General features: G+C 32.3%; 1 protein-coding gene across 1 annotated transcript in view; it reads left to right on the top strand.

Annotated features, from left to right (window-relative positions):
• Positions 1–13,106, top strand: part of LOC143193310 (TWiK family of potassium channels protein 7) — a 677,261-nt gene that overhangs the window by 474,852 nt on the left and 189,303 nt on the right. Inside the window, exons 5-6 of the mRNA XM_076399459.1 lie at positions 11,631–11,816; positions 11,873–12,196. Of these exons, the coding sequence (XP_076255574.1) occupies positions 11,631–11,816; positions 11,873–12,196 (510 nt within the window). The remainder of the gene's footprint in view (positions 1–11,630; positions 11,817–11,872; positions 12,197–13,106) is intronic.

Raw genomic sequence — 13,106 nt, 5'->3', positions numbered from 1 at the left:
TATTTTTCCATATTTTGTCGATGCTGGGATCACCGAAGATACTATCGCTCGTGTTACGTTAAACAAATTAGCTATTTCGGTCACAGGCGCCCCCGCTAACCGAGCACCGATGATTTGTCCTCTGCCTGAGAGATTACACCGAACTGTTGTTTTAACCATACAAAAAAAGTATATACACTGTGTAATATAGAAATATTACAAAAAAATTATATATGAATAATACACTGAAATATGTCGAATAAGACTTTTAATGTAAACAAAGCAACAAATAGGCTTAACATTATTTAACTGGAAGCGGTATTACCAATATACAACTAGACGTATTTTACAGCTTAGTGTTACAGCATATTAATTTGTCTGTTTCCTTTAGTTTCTTAATCAACCCTAAGCTGGTTAAAATATGAAATATTTCAGCATGCAGCTTACTCACTAGATCCTAGAAAGAAAACTAAATAAAAAAAATTTAAAAACTTAATTATTATATGACGTTAGATACACATCTTTAAACATATTTGACGGTAATGGTTATTTACCAATGCAAATATTTGGCGGAACTATTAATAATTTATATATAACAGAAACGTTTCTCTGTAAACTATTAGTTCAAATATCTACTCTAAACTAACTACTGATTTTAAAATTATATTAATGTATAATTTTGTCAAATTAGAAAACTTCATCTTGATAACATCGGATAATACATATATATAAAACCTTTCAAAATCTGAATTACCTTATATACCAAGTTATTGTAGGATCACCTTATAGAGTCTCAAATAACCCTGTTACATGCTTGATATCCAGAATACAATTTTATTCATTGTTCTCAATTTGATTAAAGTATACACAAATATTGATAAATAAAATCATTTTTCAATTATAAGTTGGTAGTTAAAATAGTGAAATAATATTATAATGAAAGCTAAGTTTATGGTCACAATTATAAAAACGGATATAATTCGATAGCATAAATTTAAGGAATACTATGAACCAGAGCTATTAAATATTTTGCTATACTTATGTTTCCAAATAAAAACGTAAATATGCAAATTATGTACTAGAATCTGCAAATTCCGTTGATGACACCGTTTTTATTTAAACTCATGAATGAATTTAATCTATTATGGTATTGTCAGAAACAAAAATCAACAAGTAGAGCAGTTAAATTATAGAGATTTAACCAAGGAGAGGAAAAACTACGCAATAATCAATAATACTAAGTTAAAATATAAAATTTTTACATTAAATAATGAATCGAGGAGGTAAAACGAAATATGAATATAGTAGGAAGTATTAGGGGCAAATCATCTTTATCAGTAAAATTCTAAAATACTCACAAGCTTTAGTCAGTTTTGTTAGTTCTTTATCTCCAGTGGTTTTTAACCCGCTACGTGTACTCCATTTAACATATAATATAGTATTTTTGGGTATTGGCTTTTGCAAGGTGTAAAAATATGTTGCAGCCACGTATAATGTGAATTTCGAGATGTTCGAAACGCAAGTAACTTTCTTCAATGTAATCAGACTGAATTACAGCAACGCCTCACGGGATACAACTAGTTTTATCGATATATAAAATTAAATAACAAAATTCTCTACTGAACTTTCAACTAGTAAAAGCTACTTTAAACTTTAATTGCATCATTAACTTTCGTTTTAGAACGTTTAATTCTATATAACTATAGTAAAGGAGTATTTTGTTCTTATCTAAAGAAGGCAAAGTTAATTGGAAAGTTTCCGAAATAAAACAATGTAATTTGTTTTTTAACTATAATGAAATCGAACCCGTTTTATCTTTTCGCATTAACTTACGTAAACTAACCAAGCAAGTGAATAGGTTTTATTCATTATACCACAAGCGGGCGAATTGCCAATTCCCGTAATCTCAGTAGGTGCTCGTTAAGTTCTGGATTGGTTTTGGAGCACCTCGTCTATTTGTCCCATTGTCCTCAATGAATCGAACGCTACATTGTTACCTTTGGTTAAGGTCCCGCTCTTTTCCAGATGGCAGTTCTGTAAATTGCGAACGAGCTTCGAAACCTCCGGTTTGTTTTTTTTCTTCGTAAGGCCTACCAAATGCAATATGCCCCACTATTTCTTTATAATTATATTTGTTCATCCATAGATTCTTTGATACTAAACGAATAACTAATATTAATTTATGTTGTTATTTAATACAGTCTTGCATTTTATTATGTATATCCCGCATATACATTAATCCTATCAAATACTTTTTTAAAATTATATTTAAATATTAGTATTCAGAAATATCAGAGGAAAATATATAGTTAAAATTAAAAGTAAAATATTAAACAAAAATTTGATAATAATATGGAGGTAATCGATTGTTTATATATATTAAACGGATCTAAATCTAAATATAATAGTGGACCTAATGTTCAGAATTATTCGAAAAATAGCCCTCTGGTGGTTAAAATATTATACTCACAAATACTCTGGCATCAACAAATCTGCGATCGACATTTCCTCTAATAATTTTAAAGCCGTATATTTGCAGGAATAGTTATCTAATAAGTCTGTACTATAGAGCATTTGAAAGGTACCGATGGATTATGAAACTGTAACCGTTTTTATGTCAAAATTTTTTAAGTTTTGAAAGTAAATATGCAAGGGAAACGGAGTTTACGGACATTCTTCTAGTATTGACTTGTCGCACGTTAATAAATAGCATGTATACTCCTTCGCCTTAACGTCAGTTATTGACCACATTCGTGGGTAAAATAATGAATGAAATATAAACAAAATCAAATCTTAACATACACAATATAGGTACAGTAAATCTGACACAAATCGATCTCATCAAAGAACCATGTAAAAAGTTCCTCCAGAAATCCGTGACGAAGATAACATCGCCAGGATGACAAATGAAGGATATAAATCAACTGTAAAAGATAGACCTATAGATACAGTCGACCACAGGAATAAATAAAAATATATCTGGCATATAGTACAGAACTCTCTTTACGATTATCAGTCAATGAATCATGAAATGATTAAAAACTGTTTTGTCAAGCCCACATAATTAAAATAGAAGAATGACTTACTAATGGAAAATATAAGCAAACCAATCCAAGTCCACTCTAGTTACTTACACTTTGAGAAGAGCAACCTGTCTGTCAAGAGGAACATGCAAAATACTTGGTCCTTTACTTGGATAATATGTTAACTTCGCTAATCTGGACCTAGCATAAGAAACTCGACGTTAGAAAAGGGCCATAATTGCAAATGCGTTATTGAGTGCAGCGGAAATACGTTATTTATAATCACATTCACACTAAACAACATCTGTTGTTTACTCAAAGTTGTACTCAAAGCAAGCGAGTTAGTATCTCTACTGACATGAGCAGAAAATTGTGAAATAAAACAAAAAATGCATTTTGACCAAAGGCTCCAATATACGAGCTTCTATTTAGAATTACAACATATACCCGAATTATACTCTAAAATACTATTATATAAAATATGTCTGCCACAATCACCATTCAACTTACGAAACGTTATTAAATCTAACCTAATACACAAAAACGAGAAGATTAACAAACCTATAAATGTGTGGTTCATTAAATAGTTTTAAACCAAAAAGGTGATATAAAAATAACTGATAGTATCAACACGTGATTACTTTTTTAATGTCCCTCGGTACACGTGCTGAGGATGTGTGCGGAAAAACAATAGACACAAAGACAAACCTAAACAATGGTCATTTTGCAGCAGCCCGTTTTGAAAATTGGTTATAGCTTTTGAAACATCCAATAAGTTATTTTTTAGATTTTTTGATCCTCAACGGTCATATATTGAATTAAAAAGTATACATCAGAAATGAATGGAGGTTGAACTAAGGTTTTTATAGTACTTTATTGCCTCTATTTCACACCTTAGGGTCCAATAGTAATTGCTTATCATGCATCATGCCATCGTTCCAAATACCATGGTATCAGTAAATCTTGTTATAGCCACCTTTGAGAGTCATATGAGTTCCAATATTGTAATATATTTTCGTAATTTAATCATAATATTGTCAATCACGTGCTTGTAATCTTGTGTTTCATAGTTACTGAGAATGTTATAAACAACACTTAGGAACAATGCCTACGATGCTGCTTCATAGGGCATTAAACATTTATAATAAACAACATATAAATCAAGCTAAACGAAGACGAAGTTCTTAAAACATTTTTTTGCACTTGTGCCTGGACAAATTGGCAATAGACCACTCTCCGTATGTGGAACTGGCTTTAGCACTGGTGATACATCAGAATATTTATACTGTGCTATATTTTTTGCTTTTATACATATTTGGCAAAGTGCCACAAATACGCAACTTTGAGTAGATTTGTTATGATTTTTCGACGTTTACCGAGCACATAACATCCAAAAACATAATACGTACATTTTGTATCGACTTGACGTGTTTGCATTTTCACACGTTTCGAGCACTAAAAGAAGGTCCAAATAATGTTTAATGCAACGTCTTTAGCTGACCGCCGTTATAATGGCGTAGTGCTGCCACCATGCGCCGACTCGAAAACTAGATTTTATACGGATTGACGATCTGAATTCAGGGCATAAAGCTACGTAAAGAATTTTTCTGATCTGCTCCGATTCAAAAGTTGACTCGAATTTTTAAACTTGTGTTATCCGGACCAGAGTGCATTTGACAACAAAGGGTATGTAACTTAACTTTAATATTATTGAATTATACAATGTATCCAGATGCTAATCATGTAATACTCCAAAGTATTTGAATCTCTGACGATTAAGATATAAATATTTACTGAAATGGCAAATTAAGAATATGATCGAAATTACTCTTTGCTATTCCGGGCTTAAGATTACTGCGAATTGGCGCCATGGCTGGATACATGTCGGAAGTTCTGCTGAGACCAATCTGTAAAAAATATTGATTATTTGGATTTATGTTATCCGGAGAGAAATGCTTTATTTTTAGATAAAGATACGAAAATAATGTTATGATAAATTTTGGGAATTTTGCTCCATCGGCATTAAGACATATATTGAAATACATACTTTAAAAAGCTGCAAAGATGTTGAAAATATCCAATATTCAATAAGATATAGAACAAAGTTTATCAAATTGGTGCCTGTGGGCCATCAATCAATTATACGAAGGAACATTTTAAAACAATGAGCGTTGCAATTTTTGGAATAATCTGCTTAGTAAGCATTAAGTGGGCAATTTAATTGATGGATTTTGCTATGTGTAATGAAAAATAGATTTATTGTTAAATAGCTTCAAGAGGCCTAGGATCTTTGGAATAATAATTAGTCTGGACAGGACCAGAAAGTGAATATAAGGTGAAGTATTTAAACGTTTCCAAAGGGGATTTTACTTCTATTTTGAGTGTTTTTCGTTCAGGAACACATTATCAGCAGTAATAGATCGCTTTTAGATTTCACATTTCGATTTTACATTTCTAATATCTTTGATACATATAATTTGACATCTCTATAGAAATCTTAATTTTTTAGAAATTTTTATTAATTCAAACTAGTGTTGATTAAAATAATCAAAGTAAATGATGATCTTGCACTATAGATCTAGAATAATAACATAGTATTCAATAATATTAGGCGCATATGTGTACATATTCTGTTAATGCACCTAATGCTGTTAGATTTTTTTCTCTCCTTTTGGCTTTATCCCATCGTATATGTAAACAATTTATTCGTCTACTGCTAAGCTATGTAAATACTATTTTGGAGTTTGATTGACATTAAAATCACTACTTTTGAATCACTGAAACCAATACCTAAATATTGAACATGATTATAAGTTTTAATAATTAATTTTAATATCTATTCAAATCGAACAAGAAAGCTAATGGTTAGCGAAAATACAATTTTGAAGCTCCATGATTAGCGTCTCTACACACTGAATAACTCAATAATACTAAATGGAAAACTGTCATTTCTATAGAGAAATATCAAAACGATTATGACATAATATCTTACTAATTGATATTAAAGTCTTTAATTATGGCTCAAAATAATGATAATGGCCCTTGGCCACTAGATAGACTAGATTTTTAAGTTACTTTTCTATAATGTGCATGCAGCAAACAAAATATATCTAAAAAAATCTCCTTTCACCACACATCACAATTTCAATTAATATTTCTATTTTATACCGGTTCACAAACTTGCTGACTAGAACATCGTGAAATTAGTACGCTCGATTTTAATTCAAAGCTTCACTGGATCCCAAAGTACATTAATTAATTTATTCTGTAATATCAGTATCATTGATTCTATCATTTCTACCGTATAAGTTGTTTAATAGTTATTTATGTTTATAATTCACATCTTCGCCAATACATAATAATGGTAGATTAAAATACATGTCAAAAGATATCATAATTTGAACCTAACTTATAATATAAGTAAATATATGTAATATTGTGTGCAATACAATTTTACATAAACTAATATAAATTATAATGCTAGTTAAATATATTCTCTCACAAGTTGTTTTAATTGGTATATTACAATTTAGGTATATAACGTAAGTTTTATACTAAAATTGCTGTATTGTCCCTTTTTATAAAAATATTTTTAAAATTTATGTTTATATGTATTTATATGGATTAGGCGTAAGCCGTAAAATCGAAAAATCGGTGCAATATAATTCATACGAAGAATGTTTTACCGATAACCGTTAATTTATTCCTACTTTCAAGCAATTTATGTATTACATTTTGAAAAAAACATATATTTTTGAGGCTATTCACAAATCAGCCCTTTTCTTGACATCTCCATAAAAAGCGAAGCACTGCTCGGACATGTCACAACTCATATCTCGGAATTATTAGTAATAAGAAGAAGCAAGTTCTGGAGAATAAAGCTGATGGGGTAGCACTTACCATTTTAATATTCCTAGTTTTTTTTTCTTGCCTAAAACCAGGCGGTGGAATGCATGACGCATACCTGGTCGCGGAGACTTGCCCTGGAATTACATGTTGGACAGGGTTATGTGGGACTGCCTCTGGGCTTACAAATACACTAAACCGAAACCGCTTCACAGTTGACCCCTGTGGATCGCTACTGCTACTGCATTAATTTTGGGGATATGGCACCCGCTGACCAGGCAGCCGTTATTGGGCACGAAGACCCGGCGACGATTCTATTGATTCGCGAACTTGAGTTAACACATGACTGTATACTGTCGTGTGGAGGCAAAAGTTATGAGTGCAGCGACCGATGAGGTCCTTTCAACATGGCAAAGGGGGGAGGTTAGTGGTGAGACGGTGTTAAGCTCCCAACATGTCGACCAGCTGGCGAACAAGCGCGTTTTCATTAGAGTTTGAGCTGAGTTGTTGTTTGTGGAATGATTGACATATGAAGTGCTTGATTTCTGGAGTGTCAGTTTCCTTATGAATTTGATTATTCCCGACAAACCATGTAGCGTTTAAGATTCTCCTGAGGAGCTTATTTTGGAAAATTTGAAGCCGTTTGACCTGGTTGGCGGTAACAAGCTTGAAATAGACATTAGACCCGTAGAGGTGTACGGACCGAATTAACATCTTAAATAAGTATTTAATGGAGGTGTGAAGTCTGCTTGAAGGGTAGATCAGAGAAGATAGCAGGTATGCTATCCCCGAACCTTTCTGGATTGCTTCCTGGATTTGGGAATGCCAACCGAACCGTCGGTCGAAGTGCAGGTACGTGACGTTATCCAGCCATGGGATTATTTCGGTGTAAATCTTAAGTTGCGAGACGTGCATTGCGTAACGCTTCTTATGGAAAATGGCATGGGTTTTCAGGGGGTTAATTTGCAACCTCCAGAAATTGAACCACTTGACCGCATGATCGAGGTGCTTCTGTAAATGTTTCTGAATTGTAACTTCGAACCTGGCGGCCGTGAAGAAAGCAGTGTCGTCAGCGCAAAACGCGACTTTAATATGCTCTTTTCGCGGCATATCTGAAATAAAGAGGTTAAATAAGGCTGGGGCCAAAGGGGAACCTTGACGTACACCAGCATCGATTTGTTTCCGACTGGAGAATGTTTTCCTGATCTTGACCTGGAAAGATATGTTCGATAGATAGGACTTAATGAGAGCGGTTAGGTCTTCTGGGAGGCCCAAGCGCACGCATTTTGCGATCAAACCGTCGGGCCAGACCTTGTAGCAGGCTTTGGTTATTTCCAGAAGGACTGCTCCAAACTTTTTACGCTGATCAAGAGCGTGATAGATGTGTGCGATCAACGGGTAGCCTGATGGACAGATGAGTGGTGAGCAGGAAAACATGCGGGTTGGGTAGTTAAGGTCCAGTGTAGTGGCTGGGGCAGGTTTGAGTTGGAGCAGTCTGGGTAGCGCCGGCTAGTTTTTGGGCTAGCTTCCTGCCACCTTGGTTATTCCATGCAGAATCTTGTGCAGATCTGGATTCGCTCGGAATATTTGGTTTTCGCGGAGCAGGGCGGCACCTGCAGCCAGTGAAGTTTACAGTGTGAATTTCACCGCAGTTGCTGAACTTTGGGGGTGCTTCTGCGATTTTGTTACGGGATCTAATGTCGTAATACCCGGCATATTTGAGGCATCGCGGGGGGCTCTGGAATGCCCGAAAATCTGTCAATTGAAGCATTGTATTGACTGGCCGTTTCCCCTCTGTGTCTCGACCTTCACTGTGATGACGCCGAGTTTGGTCATATAGATGACCTGTCGCTCTTCGCGAGGGACAACTGCCTTAACAATTGGTAGTTCAATCCCGGATTTTAATTTCCATCTTTGCACAAATTTGCGATGGATGCCTTGATCGAAAAGAAGTTCACGAAACTCGTCAATGTAGAGTGATTCAGAGATATTTCTTATGATTACGCGGAATGCTCTCTCCTCTGGATGACAGAAGGAATCGTAAGGATAATTCCTTTCTTCGAGCAGGGTCGTGAGTGTTCGGTAATCGTCGCTTGTGGCGACAAATAAGAAAATGCCCTCTTTTTTTTTCGGGTAATAATATTTATTGATTGTGCCTTGAAGCTCCATGAGCTTCATGAACCTCTTTTTGTCACGGAGCACTATAGGTGGGATTTTTTCCCTTTTTGAGGGAGTTTGAGAAACAGTCGCCGAAATGATTGGCACTGTTTTCGCTGTGGAGGTTAGTATTTGATTAGTGGCCTGCATGGTTACCATAAGCTTTAGACAGCCTTCGATAACATTCAGCTGCCATTTTCTTCAAATTGAAGTACAATGTTAACACTTAGACGAAATGACACATAGTGAAAAGTGAATAACAAAATTACAATGTTAATAATAATAAAAGCTGTAGGTCTTGTGTAGGTTATGCACTACCTTAATACTCTATTTATGTATAAAATATAAACAATATATATAGAGTTGTTAATACTTCCTTATTAATTTATAAGTTTCTATGCTAATTAAATATTTATTTTGATATATTATATAACTTTAAACGATATACGTTAAAACTTCATAAAACTGTTTGTGTATGTAATATTTTCATTATTATATGACTAATATCGAAGAAATAAGTTTTAAGAAATTGAACATTAAAAATATAATTTCTAAACTTTTTAAATGAAAGAATAAATTCAAGTTAGTTAAATGGGAAACGTGTAAGAAGGCATAAAAAAAACTCGCCTAAATTGTTAATTTTAATATTTCGTTTATTTTAAAACATGACAGCAAAGTGAATTTTAAAATATTAGTTGCGTGACCGTCATTGAATGCTTCCTTTTGTAACATTAATATATAAAATAATAGCCTCAAAGGATGAAGATTATGACTTTTAATAAAATTTAGTATTTAATATTTACGACATTGACATTTGTTGATGTGTATAACTTAAAAGCAAATCTCATAAATTATTTCAGGATATTATATGAAACTTTCTCCCTGCTACTTTGAGCTCAATATTACAGCCTCGCGTAATCCGCTTTCCAGCATTCGGTTATGACACCAACCTGTAAAAATATATCGATTTTGTTTAGATTTATTTCGTTTGCAAAGGACTGGATTTATTTTTCAGGTGAAAATAAAAAGAGTACGTGACTTTTCTTTGAAACCAACGATCTTTTTAATCGAATATATGTGCGTGGAAATATATAGCTGTACAAATGGATAATATCGAATAACTCTAATATATTCCAACAATATTTTTATCATTTAATTTGTTTTATCATGAAAATTACGAATTCTCCTTAGATTAATGTAGAATCTGACAAGACAACATTAGTAATCCACTAACGTTAACAACTAAATTTCAATAGTGAATAATCAAGGATACGTTCTGAAATGATTACACATATTTTTACTCATAATAAGTGGAAAATAAGTTGATTAACTTCAATATTAAATATATTCAGTTGTTACAATTAAATGGTGTATATCAATTGTATTGTTCTATATAGGATTATATCAATTAGTTATTTAGTAGTAAATAGTTTCTGCTATGGAAAAATCATGAATTCAAATTTCTAGTTCTTTTTACCTGGAATTTTATTTGCACAATAGAGCAAGTGAAGTATGGTATATCAGTTAAGAGCGTGGATTAACAATATATGACCCAATGGTATACATAAATAACCATGCGTTAATTTTAAAATTTTAATTCTTCATAACGATTTCCCATAATATCTGATTCCAATTAGTGCATAACCCTTTTGGTATCTTATTAGTGAATTTTTTGTTTCATATTATTAGCAGAATGTAATACTAATTTTGTTTCCGTTGAAGGATAATACCGAATAGTTGCTTCCTTGGATTTTAAAATAGATTTCATAAACCATGATTATTTTGCAGAAGTCCTTGGAACATAGGTGTGTCATTATTTCAAATGAAGCGACTTTTATTTATGGTTTTTTAGTTTTTCTCTTTATAAGTCTAATAAGTCTAATTATTCGTGTACAATCGAAGTGAACTTCTTTTCCGATACACCACAAGCCATTGATCAGGCGAGGACTACTTTTCGGAGTATTTTGGGTTCTTTTATTTTAGTATATCAGTAAATCGCATTAATTAATTGTGGACCATAGGGGATCTTGGGTTATGGTTTAATTAGGTTTCAGTAAAAAATACACAGATCGGAATTACTATTGATGTTGATTTATTATTCAATTTGTTGTAATAACTCAATTTGCGATGTTAGTTATATGTTAAAAATTAGATTATAAATAAATCACAGGGCATTAGAGCAAATATTCTTACTTGTTTTTCATTGTCAAGACTTTTAAGCATCTGTCTTCTAAAAATTATTGAAATAATTGTTTAAGCGATCTTTTTACCTCTTAATTAAATTAAATATTCGTAACTTTATCGGTTGTTGTAATCCATTCCATGTCTTGCCAATCAATATAATTGGTTTCAAACGCAAGCTTTATATCTAACCTACTAAATGTCATGCGGTAAATTTTCATTTTAAACTAATATATTAAATCTCCTCGCAAAAACCTCCTTACTTGTTATGTTACTCTTTAAAAAATAAAATATACTGCGGAATCTATGGAGTGTGGTATAATTTTATAAAAGAAGAAACAAAATTATAAAAAATAATGATATTACTTCATTATGTCAGGTATTAAAACACGATTTTAATAATAAATAAATACTGATATATTTTAACCAACTTATTTATTCCAGGAAGCCCTGCAGTTAACAAATGCTGTTATGAACACAAGAATCTTTATACTAAGGAACCTTCAATTTTCTGTTGTTGCTATTCATGTCCTGGTCCCAGATCAACATCCATTGTAGCAACTTTGGGTATATGTTGCTTAGTTCTCGGTTATACCATAATCGGCGCTTTTACGTTCATGGCTTTGGAAGGTATATTATTATCATTTCAGTGTAACTATATACATTTTTATGCAATTTTTTTTTAGGGGATTTATACCAAGATACAGCAGTGGCAGCATCTAAAGCAAACCCTCATTCTGACAATAATGCTATTAATGTGTTACGAGCTGAAACTGTAAGCAGACTATGGAGCATCACAGAAGACCTAAATATTCTTTATAAAGAAAACTGGACGAAACTTGCCGCCGAGGAAGTGCTCGTATTTCAAGATGCCCTATTCAAGGCTTTAAAAAATAGTGAAAGTGGTTACAGTGCGAACGCAGGAACTGCTTCTTATTATCAGCAAAATTCCCATAAATGGAGTTTTAGTTCCAGTTTCTTATATTCGTTAACGTTAATTACAACTATTGGTAAGTATTTAAAAAATAATATACCATTAAGTAAGCTGCATCTATATTATTGTAGCTGGTTTAAAACTACAACTTTTATAGTTTATTCTAGTGATATAATACTTGCAAATATATTTATTAAAATATTGCTGAACATCATCTATGACGCACATTTTTAGAGATTATTTCAGAATATTTATTCGTTATCAAAATAGTCAATAACGAACTCAATATATATTGCTTAATATTTTCTGTGACGTTGGATCCTCCCTCGGATAGCATACCAATGATGTCGCGAGTTCAACTTGCAAGCAACGACTTTACACACATCAACCAGCTTAATTCAGTCAGTTAGCTTTTTACTTTAAGGGTAAACTTTTCTTAGTTCTTTTGTTCAATATATTAAATTTTTAATATACTTTTACAAAATATCTTGCTATAAACAATAGTTAGAATATTAATTTCTTATTCTTTGTAAAGCCGAACGAATAACGAAATCTGATGATAAACATGTGCATTATAATGCATTAATTAAAAGAAGAACAGCAAAAATGAATATAACTTCTATAGAAACAATTATACTAAAATTTTTAAATAAACAGGAAACACAAGATCTCTTCCAAGCAAATATTCTTCTACATATTTCACAGTATCTGCAGTATAAACATTTATTTAGATTTGTACTATGGGACTGAATTAGCTACTAAATAGAAATGTTTCCTACACAGTTTTAGATACTTGCATTTAATCTGAAGTACTTCACCATAAGCTTAGAAGTTGCTGTATATTAAAATATTGATTAACCTCAATACAGCTATATTAATATATTATATTAATATTGATATTAAAATGTAAAACGGATGAAGAAACCAAATTGAAATAGAGAACCTCTACTAATATAACCAATATTAAAAAAAGTATTTTAAGGTTT

The sequence above is a fragment of the Rhynchophorus ferrugineus genome, unplaced genomic scaffold (genome assembly GCF_030347505.1).
Source record: "Rhynchophorus ferrugineus isolate W39M unplaced genomic scaffold, kcgeb_rfMv2 rfM3, whole genome shotgun sequence".
NCBI lineage: Eukaryota > Metazoa > Arthropoda > Insecta > Coleoptera > Curculionidae > Rhynchophorus > Rhynchophorus ferrugineus.
The sequence above is the reverse complement of the archived record's forward strand: the minus strand, read 5'-3'. Positions and strand labels throughout refer to the sequence as shown.